The sequence below is a fragment of the Hyalella azteca genome, unplaced genomic scaffold (assembly GCF_000764305.2).
Source record: "Hyalella azteca isolate HAZT.00-mixed unplaced genomic scaffold, Hazt_2.0.2 contig7830, whole genome shotgun sequence".
Classification (NCBI taxonomy): domain Eukaryota; kingdom Metazoa; phylum Arthropoda; class Malacostraca; order Amphipoda; family Hyalellidae; genus Hyalella; species Hyalella azteca.
Genome location: NW_025937944.1, coordinates 53,187 through 76,466, shown reverse-complemented (window position 1 = coordinate 76,466; position 23,280 = coordinate 53,187). Strand labels below are relative to the sequence as shown.

At 40.0% G+C, this 23,280-nt stretch overlaps 1 protein-coding gene across 1 annotated transcript; it reads left to right on the top strand.

Moving 5' to 3' along the window:
- The first annotated feature begins 1,798 nt into the window (after positions 1-1,798).
- On the top strand, positions 1,799-23,068 carry LOC108674622. The gene is made up of 8 exons (XM_018162586.2): positions 1,799-1,957; positions 9,407-9,492; positions 10,509-10,653; positions 11,049-11,239; positions 11,320-11,496; positions 16,342-19,866; positions 22,453-22,591; positions 22,996-23,068. Exons 2-8 carry the CDS (start codon positions 9,426-9,428, stop codon positions 23,066-23,068), a joined length of 4,317 nt encoding a protein of 1,438 aa, XP_018018075.1. The 5' UTR covers positions 1,799-1,957; positions 9,407-9,425.
- Positions 23,069-23,280: the final 212 nt, after the last annotated feature.

Sequence of the window (23,280 nt, the reverse complement as noted above, 5' to 3'; positions counted from 1 at the left end):
AGTTTTTGGCATTAGCCATACCAACAGTCACTTTCATATGAAGATGAAGTAGAGTGACAACTGTTAATAGGTTTCGAGAGGTAGTAAATTGTAGTTCTATTACTCATAATATATATAAACTTATTGATGGACTACATGGAGGACCATTGATTATACTGCTCGGATATATCCATTTTTCATGCCAATTTGCATAAAAAACTACATTTTTATAATGTTTTTATATTAGCAGCAAAATGATTACCTGAGAATTATAATTTGCTTAGACGTTCATTGAGCCGTGTGCTGATATACCATACATCTGTAAAGATGGGAGCGCAGCCGTGCACCACCATTTCTGTGCACCAATAAGCCCCGAATCGAACGCCTTGGATCTCACCGGGCATCCACCAATCAGCCGTGAACCACTCGGCTTTGTCCTCCTCCGGCCTTGCATAGAACCTGCCGTGCACCACCAGGCCGTGGATCGAATCTGACTTCCGGGCATCGTTAAATTACGTAATTTTACGTTCACCGCATCTGATGTTAGATTTCAGATAGCATAGTTCTGTTCCAAAATTTATCGTCCTTCGACAAGTGGCCGTTCGACCGAGGGCTGGTTCGACTCACGGCCTAGATACAGACGGCCTGAAGTGTTGCAGGCTACGTTCCGGAAGGCAGGAATCATGATGGCCCATTACATCCAGGGCAGTGGTGGTCTTCGGCAGGCGACCCGTAAAGATCGAGTTGCTAATGCTGAAATAAAAGTTTTCAAGACATTCAGAGGCTAGGGAGAGGCTGGAGTACGGCGTGAAGCTAGTTCATTGTTTACAGATACAGAGCAATGATGAACTCAACAAGAATTAAATGTATCTAACCAAGTTGACCAAAAATGAGCCAATTTATTTGGTTGACTAAATCAAGAAGATAGGGTGGTTGCTACACATCAGCGAGTCCCTCTCTTCTATCATTATTGGTTCTAAATCTCTTCAGTGAATATTTCACGCATTCATGAAGATGAAGTGCACTTACATTAAACGGGCCAAAGAAGCTTAGTTGAATCATCATAACCAAACTTTGTTAAGCCAAAAACTCTACAGCTTTGTTAAGCCAAAAATCCTTGAAATTGCCAAAAAGCGGTCCCCTTTTCCATTATAAGCAAGCTCGTCAACTTATCCTTGCTTATTGAGCCCATATCCGAAAATATACGCAAATCTAATTAAAAACTTCGATTACAAGTACATACGCTCATTTAATATAGGAATTATATCTGATTTGAATAGCCACAATATCTTAAATAAACATCGAACTCTGTGTTTGACACTGCTTTAAAAGTAAATGCATAGCTCGCATCGACTGTACAAGCTGGCATATAAAATGTGGTGCTACAACGCCTAAAGTCCATCTCGTACAACCCAGTCACGGGGGATATATAATAATAATAGCGGTTTCAGCGTTTATTAGGCCGTAGGCCTGTCGCTGATTCTAAGAACATTCACAGCATTCTGCGGCCTCGAACTCACAACTCGCTGCTTCAATTCTGCCTCCTTGCCGATTCTGACCAGAAACTGTCGCACAGAACAGGGATCGAACACGCGCCTCTCTGCGTCAATCTCGGTCTCTGAACTGTCACCACTGGGCCACCCTGCCCACAAAATTCATGTGTGACGAATTTGAAGTTAAATATCCCCTGCGCAATATAGACTTATTTTAAATTTAATTAATGATTAATCAAATCAAAATTGGATTTTACAATCCTTTTGAAAAAGGTGACTCTATGCATATAAGCAATCTAACTCTACGTGTACGATTGCTTTCAGGGACGAAAGTTTAATTCTCTATTGTGATTGTTGCAACAGTTTCGTGATTCAAGATACGGTTGAATGGCTGGGAGATTAAAATGGCACTCTGACAATCATTCTTAGTTGTATAGTGGAACCGCTGAGATGAAAAATGTTGTAGATGTATCTCTAGTTTTGGTGTAAGTAAAATTGGAATTGTTACGCGTTTGGCGTCCAAGAATTCGCCTTCTGTGTCCCAGTGTTTACATTTCTGTTAGTTCTTTAGAATAGCTACGGAATTCCTATTAGGCTATTTTATATTTATATATACTGAATATACATACAGGCGACAGCTACTGACTTCATAACAACAATTATAACATCACAAAAACAATGCTATGACTGCCTTCATCGACATTAGTTCCATTTCTGCAACAAAATCCTTGTATAAACGTTAGTTTGTAATAATAGGTAGTAGGTATGATCATAGTGACAAACCTGAGATTTTCTAGAATCAGTTCATTTTTAATTTTCTCATTTACCCAAGATTGAAACCAATTTCTTATGTATGATGATGCTGGTATCCAGGATACTTTAATGGTCAACTTCTAGCCTCTAGGACTCAAAAATGAACTTGAGGGAGAGTCTAAAAAATTCTCTGCTTTGCCACCATGGTCACTCACCGTATGATAAGGTATTGACTATTGATCAAACTGAGTGAAACTCCAGTCTCCAGACTAGAGCGTTACTGCATTAGAGAATGGAGATAATTAATATTTTCCACTTAGATTATAGCTATACTAATTCATGCTAACTATTTTTTGCTAAAAAACATTCAACAGTTGGTTAACTTGGTTTGAAATTTGAAACCTTCAAGGCCTCAAGGCTAGTCTGGAAAAGTCCTATTTTTGTCTGAAATATTGCGGCTCTAATATCATATAATTTCAGTAGGTATGAAATCTCGCGGCTCGAATGTCATAAATTTTTGTTTGATTAAAAAATCGCGGTTTGCACTTCGCAAACATGTCATTTCATATGTCAGACTGTATATTAACACGTGCTGAACTTACAGTAGAGACAAATTTTATTGTTGCCGTTTGACTGTTTAAGGGTAAAATTAGAGATTTGGGGTAACACGTGCATAAACTTGGTAAATAAATTCGCATTCGCACCTCGTAAATGGCTTTTCATGGCCCGAGATATGGAATTCACGGCTCGGTGAAATAGAATCACGGCTCGTAGAAATGGAATCACGGCTGGCAAATCCATAAAACCACGGCTCGAAAAATTCAGTCGCGGCTCGCCAAGTAGATATATTCCATACTAGCCTCAAGGGAAAATATGCCACTTAACTTATTTGTCACTATATGTTTGTTCCTATATAAGATCGCCTCTTTAGTAAGAATAAAAGAAATGTTGTCCGTCTAGGAGTAAACGAGTTCATATGAAGTAGATGGTCTTAACCTGAAAAGTTGACTAATGACAAACTAGGTTTTGAATATTATGCAAAATTTATTTTATGGTGGAATTCCAGGATGTGGTCATGTGGACTGTTACCTAATTCCACGGTTCCACCACAAGTCCACAAGCACCAGAGCCCTCCATCATCCATGCTTTAGGACTAGGCATAGTGACAAACCAGAGATTTTTTAGAATCAGTTCATTTTTAATTTCCTTATGTACCCAAGATTTAAACCAATTTCTTATGTATGATGATGCTGGTATGATGGTATCCAGGATACTTTACTGGTCTACTTATAGGACTCAAAAATGAACTTGAGAGTCTAAAAAACTCTGCTTTGCCACGCAGCCACTATGGGACTAGGGCCTAAGTCTGTGTCTGGGTGGTGGGTCAGGGTGGTGCAATTCAAAGCCAGTAAAAAACTGAAAAATGTAGAGAAATTTTCAGTGATTTTAGTAATGAAGCCTTGAAGCCGGAAGCGCTGTACTGCAATTGTCCAGGGCTGCTATTTTTCCCACACTCAGGAATCAGGATGATGTATGTTTTCGGTGAATTTTCCCGCGCATTATCACTTTTTTTAAGCTATTGCTGTGCACAGTTGGCGCAATGTAATGAAAATTGATTATCTTCACGCACGTGTTTGCGCAATCCTGGCCATCTTTATTTTAGAAGAAATTTTCTCCAAAGTCATATGGCAACACTGAACACCGTCTGTTTACATTTCGTATATATAACAGCCGCAGTTTACAATTACCGTACGTTCCGTATCCGACAAGGCGGACAACTGGAAGAGTCAGAAGTAACCCGGACATGTCTTACATTTTATTATTGTCAGTTCAACTTGTGTAGTCAATATACTTGCGTATATTGTCGACTAAAATAGTAGAACTATTTTAGCTTTCTAAAGTACGGCGCACGGCGCATTTTTTTACCAACGTAGTACGGCGCACCGCGCAGGTCGTTAAAATGACAGAATAAATTCCCGCGCACCTGGCACATCTTCCTGACCATGGTATTTTTCCAACTTCCAAGGCATGCGCTTCAATTTTGGCTGACAGACTGCTAAATTTCATAGGTAGGGTAAAGTAAATGCACCATATTCCAACATTGTGGGTAATTCTTACACTTCTCAACTTTTTCCTTTATATCAAGCTTTGTCTTTTTTTTTTTTTTAATAAGGCCTCCCACACTCACCATTCCAACAAAAAGGAATTAATTTTATTAATTAAAAACAGGGAATGGTTTCATGTCAATGATCAGGGCCCCGACCTTAAGGCCCTGGTTGAAGGTCGCAAGGCTTCTAACAGGCTTGGCTCTTCCCTATGCGTTTCTTCACTAATTAGGATAGACTTTACTCCACTCGCAAATGAGATGGCGATATGGATTTTTCCATGCTTACCCATCTATTTATTTAGAAACGGTGATCAGTAACAAAAAATATGTAAACTTTGTATTAAAACAGTTTTAATGAGAGGAAATTTCAAGAAACTTTGAATATTATTGTTCATCAAGTCTGCGACTTTTTTACTTTTTTCGAGATATAAAAGGGTTGTAATTTTTATTCTCCATTGAATGGTATACTCGGCATTCCTTGATCAGCCTCTTTGTTGTAGATATTTTCGACCGAAAAATAGTTATGATCGAGCCTNCACAGCTTGTTCAAGTGATTCGCGCTCGAAGCTGACATTGGTGATGGTCGAGAGGGCAGAAACCAACACCTCATCGAACCGCTCCAAATCACCTACCCGCGTATATGCAGGAGATGCAAGGAGGACGTATTGGAGTTTAGGTAGAGCAAAACAATTATTTAAAAGCGCAAATGCTTGATGATTATCAATTAATTTAAGCTTTGTCTTAGTTCCACGCATGAGTAGACGGTTGAAATAGTGATGTCATACTATTGCGCCTAATATTTCCGCAAAACACTAGGTCTGACGGGAAAATGTTAAGATCCGCAGAGCAAAAGTCAACGACCCACATCACCCAGTGAGAAAAACTGAGAACATTGAAAAACGTGTCTGAGTTGATAGTTGACCTTGCTTTACCAAATAGTGATGAGTTGATAGTTGACCTTGCTTTACCAAATAGTGATAAACTGTTTGTGTAGAAAGAATATTATGGTTTGAGACTTTTAAATAAGTCTGTGAATCATAGTGACAAACCAGTGATTTTTTAGAATCAGTAATCAGCAGTTTTTTTTTCTCGTTTACTCAAGATTTAAACTAATATCTTATGGATGATGATGCTGGTATCCATAATACTTTGCTGGTCTACTTAAAGCAGTTAAAATTGAACTTGAAGGAGAGCCTAAAAACTCTCTGCTTTGCCACTATGCTGTGAATATATTAGGAATCCTTTAAGTATATAACACTCACCCTGAGCTCCATGGTACACCCTCACCCTGAGCTCCATGGTACACCCCTCACCCTGAGCTCCATGGTACACTCCTCACCCTGAGCTCCATGGTACACTCACCCTGAGTCAGATGGGGTAAGACAGGACCGAAATCACTAACAAGCCTGTAGCATCTATACCAAGAATAACTATAAACCCTAAACCTAGCACAAGGTGTATATATGCAATGGGCTTCTAAGCTACAACTCAGACGTTTTGCATCTAACATAGTTTTCTGTACAGATAAAAAAAAGTGAGCTGGTCCCATCTTACCCCATTGGGGTAAGATGGGACCAGGCATGGGGTAAGACAGGACCGACTGGCAATTCTTATGTTACAAGGTTTTTAATAAAAGTACAAATCTGATATTTAATATTATCAATCTAGAAACACATTATTTGATTAAACAACCACTTGTTACTGTTTTGTGTTGCAGGAAGTCAACTCTAACATTAGTCTCATTGAAGTTTTTGTCATGAGAAAACTTTGTTAAGCATAGTAATAGTGGGTTGGCTTTGGTTCATTGTGGAGCACTGCCAAATGCTACATGTATATTCCATTAGTGTCCTTGTCTGAAAATTTATCAAATTTGTAATAAAACTAATAGATAATAAGTTAAGAGTTGGACGTCATGCGTTTTCTTGCTAACTGCATTTGTGGTGCACTTCTTCAAACATAGCCCATGCCCTCTCACAAAATTGTGATAATTATTTTTTATGTTTCACACAATGATTTTTCCCCCAATCACTCTTGCACATAGTTCTGCAGCTCACTAATGGGAAGAGACATCCCTATTTTCTCCATTCCCATGATACAATTTTCAATAGTAAGCTAAATTTCTCTAATTAAAAAAGCTAACGAGTTAGAATGGTTATTTTGAGCAAAAGATAAAAATGTTGACCAAAATACTTATGCACAATAATATATTCATTTAAAAGCTATTTTTGATAAACTATGGGGTAAAAGAGGACTGTTTGTGGCAATTGTGGGGTATGACAGAACCATTTGTGGGGTAAGATAGGACCACTTGTGGAGTAAAACAGGATCATTTAGTGGTCCTGTCTTACCCCATGTCCTGTCCTTTTTTCCCCATTTTAGAATACCAGTAGTTGTCAGGAAGTGATGATAGCAAGTAGGACTGCCTAGTATGTCTCAAAAGTTACTTATTACTTGAGGTTACTTGCCTACATCCACAAACCTGGCCAAAAATTTTTTTGTAATCAGACCCAGCTTATTTCCCAAACAGGGTTAACTATTTTGTGACCCTTCTTTACATAGGTTTTCTTTGAAAATTAACCAAAAATTAATTATTTGCAGAAGAGGGTTGAAACAAACACTGAAATGACAGGCAATGATTGCTCTAACATATTCTTTTTGTCAAATTAAATTCAGTACAATTAGAATGCATGCAATGGGCCGGTCCTTTCTTACTCCATGAAGGCTGCAATCCTGTCTTACCCCATTTGACTATACTTGTATTTGCCGATTTTAAGTGGTAAATAAATTGATAGATGATTGATTTAAGAGATGGTTTTAGACACATAAAAACTAATTCTGACATGGTGTCGGAATTTTAACACACAGCTGTGACAACCGTGTGTCGTATTCCGACACAGTTCACACAGGGTGTCGGAATTACGAATTACGATTTGAAGTGCTGTTGGAATTGGTCTCATAATATGCCGCATTTAGTCACACGTGTCAGAATTCAGCAATTTTGTAGATTTGAATTCTAAAGGCTTTTGAATAAATATGGCAACAGTTTGTGACGTTTCATCATTGCTGGCACATTGTGATTGTAGTGCTTTGAGTGACATAAACCAATCAGAACTCAAGTTGCGCACATGGTGATCTATTTATATCCATTTATTTCTTGCTAGGTCTTTAAGGTGTTGGAATATGGTGTGTTTACCTTACCCTACATGCTAGTTGAGAAAAGTTCTAATTTTTTCTAAAAATATTGCACTTCTAATATCATTTTATTTTAGTAGGTATGAAATCTTGTGGCTCTAGTCTCATGTATTTTTGTTTGATTGAAAAAAATTTTGTTTGATTGAAAAGATTTGGAATTCATGGCTCAAAGAAATGGAATTACGCTTGCAAATCCATAAAAAGACGGCATTTGTGGCTTGGAGATGGCTCTTCATGGCCCAGATATGGAATTCATGGCTCCAAGAAATGGAATTATGCTTGCAAATCCATAAAAATATAACTCAGTACTCACTGCAGTGAGTGACGGAGAGCGCATTTTCTTGTCGACAAAAACTTGAGGTCACGGACAGACGGACGGACAGATGGACGGACGGATGGACATGGCAAGCACAATAGTGCATTTTTTCCATAAATGAGAAAATGCGCTAAAAAGACGGCTTGAAAAATCCAGTCGTGGTTCAGTGAGTAGATATTATCCTCATTAAGTACATGGTCATTAAGAAGGCAGTTTGAATGCCACCCTTAGTTAAGCAAGATTTTTCCATTCAAGTGGCTCATTGTTGTTCACTGAATTTAGGATTGAAATAATCTCAATTTTTTCTAGAAACTCACAGGCATCTCAAAAAACCCTTTTTACAAAAAAAAAAAAAAAAAATTTTTCTTCTTTGAAATCATCTTAAAAATCTTGTATTTTAGTTTGATAGAAAATTGCATGGCTTGTGAAAATTTTATTCCTACAAAATTCCATAGACTGAAGTTTATCTGCACTCATGCAGGCATGGAATACATCTTCTTTTTGAGCTACAACTAGGTTTTTCCACCAAATTTGGAGCCAAAAGATTTCCCCTAGATGAATTATAGGTACATATACTGATAACTCCTATCCAATTGTTGACAAAATTGAACAACTGAGACACCGGGTTCCTAAATGATAAAAATATTTGACATTTTGTAGCTGATGAATTTCTTTAGTAAGGAGGAAAATTCTGATTGTGCAGTCACCTGCCAAAATTTCTGCACACTGCATATGAAATGTTTTATTTTAAAGGTCTCATAGTTGCATTCATGTTATCAGATTCTCTCCCAATTTTTTCTTTGGTGAAAAACATTTTTGTAATGGTTCCCTAGTTGTGGTGATGTCAGACAGCTTGCTTACAGCACTGAAACTTATGATGCATCTACCTATGACATGACAAAAATTGCATTATAAAAGGCTAAATTACCTCTGACATGAAGCAAAATATTTTTCTTGACATTTTTAGGGTACAAATAGAGGTACAATGGTAAAGTTGTTAGGGTTTAAATAGTATTAATTATTCTGAGATATTACGTAGGTACTTCTCAAATATTCCACATTTTTTTCTAATTGGAACTATAGTAGCTAAATTAATTTATATTATTCTCTGAATGATATTTAATTAGCATAGTGCAAATTTTATTTTTCCAGAAATGGCAAGAAAGCTCCAGTTGTAGCTAAAAATATGATATTTTCAAGTAAAGACGGGGTGATGATATGTATGGTGTGATCAGCAGTTTATCAGTTTATGTATATATATAGGTAGGTAATAAATGTATGGTTTCTTAACTTGCTTTATGCTACATAGATACGTAGTAAAAATGTTAAACTTTATGCCACTATTTTTAGTTTTGCAAAATTTTCAATAGTTTAGCTGCTACAAATGTGGGACGACTGTCCTGATTTACCTGAAACATTTACATGGTTTATGTAATAAATAAATGTTTTTGGAGTATAAAAGTTTACCAGAATATTTTACTGTTTGAGTTGTTGCATTTGTTTCTAACTATGAACAATTACTTTATCTCTGTATTGGTAATGGTTTATAAATATACATTGTTGCAGGTGTGACTGAGACACAATAATGGCAGACGCAGCCATGGCTGCTGGTGGCAGCAGGAGTGGCCCTAGGTATCAGTTCAGCATTAAAGGTTAGTCTTGTTAATAATACTTAAATACCTAATTATTGTTAGCATTAAAGGTTAGTTGTTCAGCATTAAAGGTTAGTATTGTAAATAATACTTAAATACTTGATTATTGTTAGCATTAAAGGTTTGTTGTTCAGCATTGAAGGTTAGTATTGTAAATAATACTTAAATACTTGATTATTGTTAGCATTAAAGGTTTGTTGTTCTGCATTAAAGGCTAGTATTGTAAATAATGCTTTATTACTTGATTATTGTTAGCATTAAAGGTTTGTTGTTCAGCATTGAAGGTTAGCATTGTAAATAATACTTGAATACTTGACTATTGTTACATTAAATGTTTGTTGTTCTGCATTAAAGGTTAGTATTGTAAATAATACCTACTTAAATAGGTACTTAATTATTGTTCGTATTAAAGGTTTGTTGTTCAGCATTGAAGTTTTTTGTTGTTTATTGTTGTTCAGCATTAAAGGTTGGTATTGTAAATAATACTTAAATACTTGATGATTGTTGGCCAATTGATAGAATAATTTATGTATTGGATGGTTCAATACATTCAATACAGACTTTATATCTCCCAATGATGAAAAATTTGGCATGAAGAATTTTAAATGAATTTTCTCTGATAGTATACTGGTCACAGTTCCCAAAGAACATTGTACAAATATAGATATTGCATTAGCAATTTTTCAATAAAATTAAATTTGTGTATCGAGATTGAGCTTAAATTTTGCTATAGGTAAGTCTAGTTCACTATAAATTTACTATGTTTCTGCCTTGGACTGATTTTAAGTTTTGATTTTGAACCTTGTCTATGATACCCATTAAACGTATGCACTTTAGTCATAAGCAAATTTTGCAGTGTGCAGTGCAGTGATGACCCCTACATTGCAGTGTGCAGTGCAGTGATGACCCCTACATTGCAGTGTGCAGTGTAGTGATGACCCCTACATTGCAGTGTGCAGTGTAGTGATGACCCCTACATTGCAGTGTGCAGTGCAGTGATGACCCCTATATTGCAGTGTGCAGTGCAGACCTGAGCAGTGCTAGTGGACTGCTGACGAAGCCCTCAGCGTACGTGGAGGTGCTCGTGGACGGCGTCCTGCAGAAGCGCTCACAGTGCATCAAGAACTCAGCGCGCCCCAAGTGGGGGGAGACCTTCACCCTGTGAGTGCTGGGGGATACTGGAGGAGTGGGAGGGGAGACCTTCACCCTGTGAGTGCTGGGGGATACTGGAGGAGTGGGGGGGGAGACCTTCACCCTGTGAGTGCTGGGGGATACTGGAGGAGTGGGAGGGGAGACCTTCACCCTGTGAGTGCTGGGGGATACTGGAGGAGTGGGAGGGGAGACCTTCACCCTGTGAGTGCTGGGGGATACTGGAGGAGTGGGAGGGTAGATAACACATAACAGATGCTGGTCCGTTGAAGACTTAACATATAAGATTCATCAGAAATTATTGATAATTTATCATTATTTATTATATTTATTATTATATTTATCATTATTTTTATTATTTATCATTATATTTTTTATTATTATTGATGATGTACCCCGTGTTTTAGGCTGGCGACGCGTGAGTCCTCAGTGCTGCTGCGCGTGTGCGACCACCACACCATCGTGCGCGACTCTGTGCTGGGGGAGGTGCTCGTGGCCCTCGCCCCTCTCCTCAGGTCCAATGGGGGGCAGCTTAAGGCCGTGCCCCTCACCCTGCCCCTCACACTCGCCCCTCACAACAAGCCTGCTCCGTCTTCAGGTCAGTGCCACTCTCAGGGCCCTCTCTCCCTTGCCCCTCTTCCCACCCCANCCACCACCCCACCACCCGTCACCCCACAGAGGCCGCCGTGCCGTCCATCAGCATAAAGCTGGACGGGTTCCTGAAGACGTCGCCCGTCGCGGCCGCCGAGACGTCGCCTCGCCCGTCCCCCAGCACCGCCCCCCCGCCGCCCGCCGCCACAAGTAACGGCCCCAAGCACAACAACAACAACAACAACGTCCCCGCCACTGCTACAGGTCAGTTACTGTGTCACTTACCGCTACTGTACAGCCCGACGCAAAAGGTTAGCCCCACCCCTTTAAAACATCATAACATATCGAGTTTTGCCAGTTTTAACGTGTAAATGGTGGCAAACGATTTGTCTTGCGTTCTGCAATCTATAGCAGGTGAAATTTGGTGGAAAAGTTAATTACCGGCGGAAAAATCAAGCGGTCCGTGTTTTTACCCAAACGCAAAAGGTTAGCCCCACTTTGCAAGTTTGAACAGGACGCAGCGTAGACAGGACGCAGTGTAGACTCGCTGCGAAGGTTGCGTTCATAGCGTAGTAGTTGTGCACGGATCTTATGCTCACCTAGGCAAGAAATGGGCGCGGGAAAGCCTGTAACTAAGTTTCAGAAAGGTGCCATTCAAGCCCTGATGGCGCTGCCTGAGGACGAGCGTCCTAGCCTGCGAGGCACAAGTGGGGGTGTAGCCGCAAAGCCATCTCCAACTATCTCAAGGACCCCGTGAAGTACGGAAAGCGGCACACCAAAGGCCGCCCCAAGAAGATGTCGGCCCGTGACACGCGTCGCCTCTTCCGAGTTGCGGCGTCCGGCGACTTGAGCGCGCCCAAACTAGTCCAAAAGTTGGAGCTCAATGTCTCCAAGTCCACCGTCTCTCGCACCCTCGCGTCCTCCGGCATCTTCCAATACGTGAAGATGAACAAGGTCTCCCAATTGACCGAGGCTCAAGCACGCCAGTGTCGCCTGGGGCACAAAGTATGCAGGTACCGTACTAGTGATGATACCTGGGCAAAAACCATCTTCTCTGATGAGAATAAATGGAATTTGGATGGCCCAGATGGTCTGAAGTACTACTGGCATTGCCGCAGGAATGATCCAAAGGCAGCTTTTAGCTGCCAAAATGGCGGCGGCAGTGTAATGGTGTGGAGGGCCTTTCATGCAAACGGGACGAGCGAGCTCGTCTTCCTCGAAGGCAACCAGTGCGCGGACGACTATGTCCAAACGCTCGAGGACCATCTACTTCCCGTCATCCGCCACCAAATTCGCCGCGGTGCCATCTTCCAACAAGACAATGCCTCAATCTATACGGCGCGCACGACCAAGGCTTTCTTCAAGCGTGCCAAAATCCGGGTTATGGACTGGCCAGCCAAGTCCCCCGATCTGAATCCCATTGAGAACGTCTGGGGGTACGTGGCTGGAAGCGTCTACGCCTGCGGGAAGCTGTATGACACGAAGGAAGAACTCGAGTTGGCCATTCAAGCCGCCTGGTCCAATCTGGACCCCAACTACCTCCGTAGGCATGAAACTACCGTTTCTCAGGGCATGAAAAAGCGGTGCTTGGATGTCTACAAAGCCAACGGGGAGCATATCGGTAAATAGCCTTTAGTTTTGCAGCTGACGTTTGTTTTGTTTAGCCTAAAATGTCAAAGTGTACAAAGTGGGGCTAACCTTTTGCATCGGTGCAAAAACATGCGTCTTTCATTTTCTCTGTTACTAATTACATTTTCACTACAGTTTATTGTATTTTTATTACTGAGACCAAGACGATTCGTTTGCCACCATTTGCACGCTAAAACTGGCAAAACTCGATGTGTTTTGATGTTTTAAAGGGGTGCGGCTAACCTTTTGCGTCGGGCTGTAACTGCAGTGAGCCTTTACTTATCATCATCGTATCTTCTGATCAACTTCGTATAATTATTTCTTACGTATCAATTAATTCCTTCTAATTATCTCTTATATCTTGATTAACTTCATATAATCATTACTTGCTTCTTAATTGATTCATATTCATGATATGTAGCTTCTTGATTATATTCTTTATCTAACATTTTTCTCGTTTCTTCATCTCTGTTTATTTCTTGCTATGGATGTTAATTTGTTGTTCTTACCATCAGTAATGGCTCCAAATATTTGCGTATTTTGTCTTGCAATGAAAATAGACTAAATATATATACAATACTCGCATATTAGGTCTAGCAGTATATGCACTAAATTTGCAATAATTCTTTATTCACTGACTATTTGTTACCTCCAAATTGAACTTGCAATCACAAATGCTTCTGCTAGTGTAATGATAGTGAAATGGGTAGATGCTGCTAGTGTAAAGATAATGCTATTGAATGATGCTAGTGTAGTGATAATGTTTGGTGTTGATGCTGATAATGATATGATAACCATTGGCAAGATATTGATGATATCGTCCTTATACGAGCTATTGATGATATCGTCCTTATACGAGCTATTGATGATATCGCCCTTATACAAGCTATTGATGATATCGCCCTTATACAAGCTATTGATGATATCGCCCTTATACGAGCTATTGATGATATCGTCCTTATACGAGCTATTGATGATATCAACTTTGTAAGATCAAGTTTGCCAAACTGATGATCTAATCTTGATGGAATGCCAAGTCTTAGGTCAAGTTTTGGAGTTCAGAACATTATTATTTGCCATCGTTATCTCTGAGTGTATATTTCGCAACATTCTCCGCAACAAGTAATCAATACAAGAAAAATGTGCTGTTAACAGAAAAGTTCCAGCCTGTTTTCTGTTTGTCATCATTATTATGTTAATTACACGTCGTCTTACAGCTGTGGTGTTTACTGACATGGACCATGTCAGTCTGATGACAAGTGGAAACAGGCTGGAACTTTACAGACGAAAATGAAATAGTTCATATTGTTCAAAACTTGACACACTTGATACATTTTCTTACCCATGCCATAAAGGGGGAGCAGAGTAGCATCGATACACAATTTTGTTGGGCCAAACTAGGTCAGGATTACCCACTTACGTGCAAAAAGTGCTTCATTTTTTTGCAGTCTCGTCAATATCTGAGTGAAGGTGATGTTGCCAACTGTTTCGCGTATAAATGTTGAATTTGCAAAATTATCAAACCCTAAATTGATATAAATTAAATAGAATGGACAGAAAAAGATTCTTTTTTGAAAAATTAGGTGGTGATGGATTGAAATTTGTATTGTGAATTTAAAATTTATTGTTTTAAAGCTGCAGAATTAAGCCATTTGGACATTCCCATGCAGGTCAATGACATAAGGCCTTAAAATCAAGACCCGACATTGTACTTGGATATTTCTTCATTAAAAATAATACATGAACAGTGCACACAAATAAATCTTGATAAACTTGGAGCATAAACAGCGCACTCTTAAACCTTACCTTATGATCTTATGATGAGTTTAGGACGTCGCAGTCCACGGTCACGCTGATGCGCCGCTAAACTCAGCACTAATATTTCTTCATCAACATCAAACGTCAAGAATGCATTTAAATGTTTCTTCAGCAATATAACCCATAAACATTGCACAATATACTTGTTCATTATCAATGTAAATGTTCAACTTTTGTCCCAAATATTTGTTCATGAACAAGAAGCTTGAACATTTGTCCCTGAAATTCTAAAGGAGAATGTTTGCCAAGTGAGCTTCAACTTATGTTCAGTTGAAACTGTGAAATACTGCAGTATGTTACAATGTTGCCCCAACATGTAACTGGTGTACGTATTATGTAATTGGCATGAAATAATCGCTTGTTGGACCATCTTCCTTGATTGTTGCAACAATAAACAATCATGAGCACTGACTGCCAGGACCAAATGATTGTTATGCTGTTTATTAACCAAGAATACTAAAGATAAATAAATTCTGATGAAATTATGCATATTCCAGTGAATAGTAAGCTAAGTTTAGCTCGATCGCCAGTTAAAAAGATATATTCTAACCGTGTTTTTAATTTTCAAAACCAAGTGAGCCAAGTGATTGAAAGTTAACTTTATTTTCTCGAAGATTTATCCGTTTTAATTTAGTAGTTGATTTGAAAGTGAGCAATCAACTCGTTTAATTCTTATTGTATCATTCCATATTCAAATTGATGTTTTATGCAGACTCGTGAGCTGGTAACTTTTCCCTCTGAAGTACTTGCTCCTGTGGTTACCAAACATTTCAATTTTGTTACCAAGTTTATCATGCCGTATTAATCATTTCAGTTTTTCGTAAATGTTTGGATCCACCTATATTACCTCCTGAAATGCAAATAAATTCCCCCAGAGGGTTAATTTACTCTAGTGTTGTTTTGATTCCTCCCCTCTCTCACATATTCATAAATATTCCTCTACAAAAGCTTCATGTTTCTTCCCAAGCTAGATGGGCAATTTACTGCTGGTAATCGAAGCACTTGACATATCAGGCCTTCTTTGTTTGTAGTGACCGGCAAAACCTTGTCTACATAAACTCCTACCTCAATGAGTTATTCAAGTAAATTCGTGGTCTTCACTATCGTTTTATTCTTTTGGATAGTTAGGTAAAGCACACTGTGAACTTCATGAGTTGTTTGAGTCTCCCTTCAAACGAAAAATGTTGAATTTACGAAGTTATTTTGTAGAAGCAAAATTTAATTGGCGTTTTTTCAACATTACGATCGACCGACTGGTAAGCCATGCTTTGTGATTCAAGTTAACGATAAGGGGCCATACTTTCAAAACTCGCTAAGTGAACATATGTACTTACGCTCTATTTTCTTGTCTATGATTGGTGGATTTGGCTTGAAAGGCCGTCAATGATTGGCAGATGAACTTACGATCTCTTAACTTTTTTTGAAAGTATAGGCCAAGGTTGTGATTTGTGTGACAAATTCTTGTGAAGTTGTGCATCTTGCAAAGATCAGCCTGGCGTGATATTTGTCCGCTTGCATTTTATCACTTATTTATTTTCATGTTATTTTTAATTTGCATAAGTGTCAACAGTCGTCATGAATGAAGCAATCCAGTTGCTTAAGCTAATAAAGTGTTCTTGTATATTAGTGATCTTGATTCCCTTTATGTTGATTTTATTTCAGTCTTGCCACTAAGTGACGCTTGCAATGACACCAACTCGCCAGTTCCACGCCTCCTTCAGCACCACTTTCCCTATGCCACTCCTCAAAATTATGAGTCTAATCCCCGCTCTAATGTCCACTCCCACAAGCATGGGGCACGTAGGGAGAACAATTTACCCCTTGAGAAAACCGGTGGGATAGTTAGACCCCAACTAATAGGTAACAGCCTGCAGCTCCATCGTCCCTCCAATCCCCTGAAGTTCCCTGCCCCACACAGTCCTCTTAACAAAGCTACCCTTCGGTGTTGCTTACCCCAACACAGGCCTCTCTTGAGTAATGGCTACATGCTTAGTAACCCGAACTTGAGTAGCAACGCTACCGGACTACGCGGGCCCTTGTTACATGGGCTGTGTTCACTGCAGCCTTTTAGCGCTGTTCGGGCCCCACACAGAGACGTGGTTCGTAGTAAGTCCACAGGCAAGATTGCTGATGAGCAAAGACTTGTAATAGGCGGGCAGGTGAAGAGTAACGTTACAAGAATGCAGCCTCAGGTCTTGCCCGTTCCAACAAAATCGAATGATTGTCGACAATCGGCCCCTAAGCACCTGGCTCAGCATAGACGGTCACTTGAACACTGTATCGAGACTCAGGCGCCTCAGCATTCTCAGAACCCTCAGAATTCACATAATGACGCTGCAGTTCCTTCCTACAAGAGAAGTATATCCTTTCACAGTCCGCTGCGTTACAAAGAAGAGAGAGGATTGCAACCATCGCTTCATCATGTTCGTGAACTGCCTTTACGGAAAGCCTCAGAGGATCTGTTGAAAAAAATTGTCCCCGTTCCTCAGAGCACGCCTGTTCGGTGGGATAAAACGCATTCTCCCAAATCCTGTGAAATTAATTCCAATGACCGGTTGTTGAGTGATGAAACTTCCCATCTTAATCGCACTGGGAATACCATATATTCTGTCGTTGCTGGCGATGCCCATCAATTAGCTCGAAGTCCAAGAAAAACCACAAATCGTGACGCGGTAGTGGATAAAAAGCAACAATCGGATAAGATCGATTTCTCTTATGACGAGGAACCACGATGCAAGGAGGATGAACGCTCAACCGGCAAGTCTCGTTCACCTAGGAATCAAAATCCCATCGCCCCTATAGGAATCGCGGGATATAGTGGGTCCAAAGTTATGACAGAGGTTGACAGGCCAAAGGACATTTCGGGGGTCGATAGGCCTAAGGACATTACTGAGTCCAGTAGGCCGAAGAATATGCTGGAGGTCGGTAGGCCAAAGACTGCCATGACAAAGGTCGGTAGGCCGAAAGATAAAATGGATGTTGGTAGGCCAAGTGGTATGATGGAGGTCAGTAAGCCAAAGGACATGACAGAGTTTGTTAAACCTGTGGACATTACAAAGGGTGACAGGCCCAAGAATCTTTCTGATGGTGAGAAACCTATGGACCTTTCTGTGGATGGCAGACCCAAAGACATGACGAAAATTGGCAGGCCTAAAAGCATAATGGAAGGTGGTAGACCCAATAATATGATGAGTGGTGGTTGGCCTATGAACCCTGGAGACGGCAGATCTAAGAGCAAAACTGAGGGAGTTATACCTCTTCGCCTTTTGGATGATGTCAGGCCCAAAAACTCTACAGATAGTGGAAAGCCTAGGAGCAATATCGGGGGCGGCAGACCCAAGGGTCTCTCGGAAGATAACAGGCTAAGAGATTTCAAAGAGAGTGACAGACCCCATGAGCTTTCAGAAGGTGGCAGGTTTAATGGCCTTTTGGAGGGTGGCAGACCCAAGGAAATCTTGAAGAGCGGCAGTCCCAATACCTTTTTGGAATGTGGTAGACCGAAAGTCCTTTCTGAAAGTGGTAGACCGAAAGGTTTTTCGGAATGTGGGAAATCAATGAACACGCCTGCTGGTGGTAAACATATTGGCTTAGCTAAAAAATCTGGAACGCATCTGTCTCGGTCCGTCGAAGCTCTAGACGAGATTTGCACCAATGATATGGACAATAATCTGAGTCTATCGTGCAGCGCGGATGACTCGTCACTTCAGAAGTTCAGTTCCCGTGTCCAATCTTTCCAATACGGGTTTTCCAAAAACATGGACAGGAGCAGTAAGGCGAAGGACAGAAATACGTCAATCGCTGTAAATGCTCCTAAAAGTTCAAATCTGCCTGATTCCCTCTCCGATACCAAAGACAATAAATCTAACCGTATTGCGTCTCGTATTGAAGCGAATTCTAATGAAATTGGACCAAAAGACAGGAATAAAATTGCTAATGCACTGTCTCGCCACGAACTTGAAGTTATCCAGAAGTTGATCAGGACTCATACGACCGAGTTGCGTGACAACGCAGCTGACAGCTCTTGTCACTTAACCACCAGCACTAAACTTGGCATAGTTCCTGCCCCAAACTCTCCTAGGATACGCAACGCAACTGGCGACAATAACTTGGCCCCCAAAGATAAACAATCTCCTGTTGAGTTGGATTTCAAAAAACATGAGCGAGCCAAAAAACAAAAGAGGCAAAGCATAGGCAACCTTTTCCCTGTTAAATTTGATATGGATTCTGCCGTTGGCACTAACGAAGCTGTGGTAACAGATTTTCCACGTGAGTCTAATGACGAGCAGCCACTTGAAGGAGAATGTTCCTCTAATAGAAATAATTCTCGAGTTTATTTCAAGAATGAGTCGCCAAACCAACGAGGAGGACTTTGGAGAAATCACCCTTCTGACTTACCTACAGCAAGCTCTAGCGGAAATATTTCCTCTGCTGCGGTGGTCACTTTACTGACCAATGTGGCTTCCGTACCCCTCAGTTACTCTCAGCATCGCTCCAGTCCAGAATATGATCATAATTACTCGGCCAGCAACAAACTTCGAGAAGTTGACGTTATTCAACCAACCTTGGCGTCTCAGAGCAATGCGGTAGTTCCTGGAAGGTATAGTCCAGACATGGTAAGTTCGCAATTGTCTGGCGTGACCATCACGAACGCTTCCTCCGCCTGGCCTGACGTGTGCTCCAACCTCCCAAACTTGGATAACACGAGTCGAGTGATCATCCACGACGAGGGTCGTGATGAGAACAGCAACTTGTCTATGGAGCAACACCCGCAATTCTTGTTCCATAGGCAAGCATCGGAACCTCTCTTACAAATCCGAATTCCAACGAGTTTACAACCCCCTATGATTTATGGAGCTGCTCCTGTTATTTCTTCGGCATATGCTGATAACATTTCAGGAGACAGGGATTCCGCTACATCATCCTTGCCGACCCCCAGTGCTCCTCAACAGAGTACCATACCAAATTCGTCAGAAGCCAAAATCCCGGCCACCTGTTCTCAGGATTCATATGGTCCCATTGCTCCATGCAGTTCAGAAGTTCGTCTTCGTAATACCGCAGTTTCTAGCAACCATAATGAAGTCGTTAGTAGCAGCAGCAGCCAGTTTGGTGAAACTACCGAGACAAGACACAAGTCGCGACCATGCCATCACATCCATCACCACCAGCACCCGTCCAGAAGACACCAAGGTATCCGTCCTACCTCGTGTGCTCTCAACTTCCTCTTCCAGCCCTCTGTTCTAATCCCGGTTTATTGGCTTACGACCCATGCGAGTGGGGCCAGTAGTGGCTGTCACTGTAACTTGTCATGCTAATACCCTACCTCGACTAATCAGCAGGCTACTGGCTCCGTGTACAGGGTTGCTGGGGTCATTGGCCGACAGTATTGGCAAGGTATAGTGACTGCCACTAGTGGCCCAGTGCCTGTACTTGCTCACGTCCTAACATGGCTCCATAACAAGCGTCTTGCCTGCGGTGTTTCCATTACTGCGAAATTACTTTAAAACAAACTTAGAGAACATCTTCTCGCCGGGAATTAGTTGGTTTATTTTGTTGATTAATTGACAGAGATTCTCGTAGCTTAAACTTTACTTGTTATCTTGCCTTGAACATTATTTGGTCCTTGGTGGATTATAAACGATGACGACTACCTAACAATATTTTATTTAAAGATAACACATGTATATTTATGCTCCAGACCGTGCTTTCAAATATTAACCAATCTTGATCTTACTTTGTGGGTAACATCGGTAATATCCTGCAGGCTGAACATATGCTAAGTCCGCTGAAGTCCACTTACTTTTTCATAGTGAATGCACCACAGCTCAACTAGCTAATTCTGCAATGTTTTGCCTGGTACTAAAATTCTTAAATTTTTTTAGATGCAAGTCATTTGTGGACTGCCTTTGCATTGCATTGGTTGGATTAGGTATTGCTGGTTGAGGCTCATCATAGAAAGAAAAGCTTGTCCTGAAGAGAAATGAAAGAATTTTTCCAAGTAGAAGTGCACTTATTGCTCTCATGTGGGTCATCCTGAACCTGTTTGGCCTGGCAAAAAGGCGTAGCAGTGCTGCGTCTTCTCTATGCTGGTGCTGTGTGAAAGAAAGTGTCAGTATTGGGACAAGATAACCTGTCAGTATTGGGACAAGATTACCTATTTATTTTCTTGAGCACTGGATTGTTACTGTGTTGTAGCGGTTATAATAGAGTCAAGCAGTCTATTCTATTGCAGTCTTTTCTATTGCAGTCTTTAAGTTGTATTTTGTCTCCACTTTTTTTAAAAGTGAATGGAATCCATGCAGTAGAAGTTAAAGCAAGATATTCATCGGTTTAAAATCTAATAATTTATTGTGCTTTTTCAGGCTCTCGTATTTATCATGCACACATGATTGTGCATAGGTAGTAGGTATGTGCCATGAGAATTGTTCATGGCTAGAATTAGAATGTGATGTTCGCAGATGATCTATTAATATGTTAGCCATTCAGAAGTTTCTAATTGCATTGATGCTAAGTGTTCGAAATTAATGAGCAATTATGCATAGCTGTGTATGCTGTTACATTAATAAAAATGATATGCATTAGAAGATGATTAATCTAATCAGATTTCAACTTATTATCATTCAAAAATTTTGCAAAATTCTGGCTGTGTGTTGTATCATTATTATTTTTATTGAAATGATGTTTTGTTGAATACCTTGTAGGATTTCTTCATTTTTAACGAATCGTGTGAGCAAATTTGACAAATTTTTTCTTCAGAATTCAAAGTTCATGAATAATTCATAACTTCTCATCATGATCTCAATGTTCATGTTATAATATTACAGTCTGAACTTTATTTTGCCTGACTTCAGAAATTTTTTTTACTTTACTGACCAAGATGTAACAAATGTTGTGAGAAAACTTGGCTGAAAAGTGGTGTAAAAAATCAATCTTATGTGCATGTTCTTCTATCATGAACTCTCTTTAAAGTCTTTTTCGGATTTTCCTCATGTCTTATGGAAAAGTTTGGTATCGATATACAGTGACCTATATTAATAAGTCCTATGTCATATTAATAATCAAGTTCTTGGCTGGTGTGCTTTGTCATCTCTTCAGTGATGCATGATAATAATAATAATAATAACAATAATAATAATAATTATAATAATAATACCGGTAATTGAAATTAATAAAAATAATTTGAAATTAGTTGACAATATTACTAGTTTCTCAGATCGGATGAACACTCCAAGATAATCATTAGATCAATATATGAACTAGTCAACCAATAGATATCAATCTTATATCAATATCAATCAATACGATGAATGATTATCACAATGTCAAGAGTTGAGCTCTTAAAGAATGTAAGATGCTCTGCCTGAACATCAATTAACATTATATGATGAATGATAATCATGCATGTGTATGATATGACTTATGATATTCATGCACTTTAGAAGGTTTTCTTGAATTCTTCATACTTGTGCATGTAATTCTATCCAAATTCTTTTTGCTGGCATTCTATATGGTTATTGCATATGCTTCTCATAAGATTGCTGATTATGTTTATATGCTTATTGTGTATCCTCTAAGTTGTACTATCTTTAGTATTAACATTTGATGTAGTAACTTGTACTACAAGCCTATGTCCGAAACTCTCACTAATGATACCAGCAATGCTAAAGATACTAAGGAGGCCAAGGATGCTAGCGGTACTAAGGAAATTGAAGATAATAAGGAAATTAAAAATACTAAGGATACTACAATACTTAGAAGTATTTTTGTTGTGTGCAGATGAGTCTTCTCTACACTCCCCCTCCGACACATCAGCAACTGCTGCTGCTGCTGGTGCCTCCTCTGCTGCTGCTGCTGTTGCTTCACCCCCAGCAGCAGCAGCAGCAGTTGGTGCTTCTCCAGCTTTTATGGCTGTTGGGTGAGGCAAAAATATAGCGTAATAACTGAAGCCTAATAATGTAGGTATATATGAGTAGAGGTTAGTCTGTATGTGCTGTATACTTGGTGAAAGAAGGAAGTTATTATTATATTACGGACAAAACGGGTTGCTTGGAATATATGTTCTAATTTTTTGTTCCAGTAAATTTTTTTTTGCTAAAACAATAAAAAAATTCTTATGTCCCTAATTTTAAAGTTCCTACTAGTTTACTTTAATTTCTTGCTATTGTTTGTATTAATAGGTCTTTCTCTTAGTAACATTACTACATTTTGCTAATTTGCTACGGGATAACGGAATATGTGAAGACAGAAATTGCAGTAGCAAGATGGTTTGATTTTTTTCAGCGTTTGACTGACGCTGTTGAACTGTTGATGTTTTTGCAGAGCGGCCAGCAATTCAACAGACCCTGCAGCTTTAGCGGCGGCCGCCGATGATACGTCCATACCGCAGGGGTGAGTCATACATGGCTGGTGTGACATGACGTGGCTGGTGTGACGTGACGTGGCTGTGTGACGTGCTGACGTGGCTGGTGTGACGTGCTGACGTGGCTGGTGTGACGTGCTGACGTGGCTGGTGTGACGTGCTGACGTGGCTGGTGTGACGTGACGTGGCTGGTGTGACGTGCTGACGTGGCTGGTGTGACGTGCTGACGTGGCTGGTGTGACGTG

Bases quoted from the DNA above. Each gene is read 5' to 3' on its own strand.
- LOC108674622 (XM_018162586.2), top strand. From the start codon at position 9,426: ATGGCAGACGCAGCCATGGCTGCTGGTGGCAGCAGGAGTGGCCCTAGG. The intron at 9,493-10,508 runs GTTAGTCTTGTT...CCTATATTGCAG, and splicing joins GTATCAGTTCAGCATTAAAG to TGTGCAGTGCAGACCTGAGC. The intron at 11,497-16,341 runs GTCAGTTACTGT...ATTTTATTTCAG, and splicing joins CGTCCCCGCCACTGCTACAG to TCTTGCCACTAAGTGACGCT.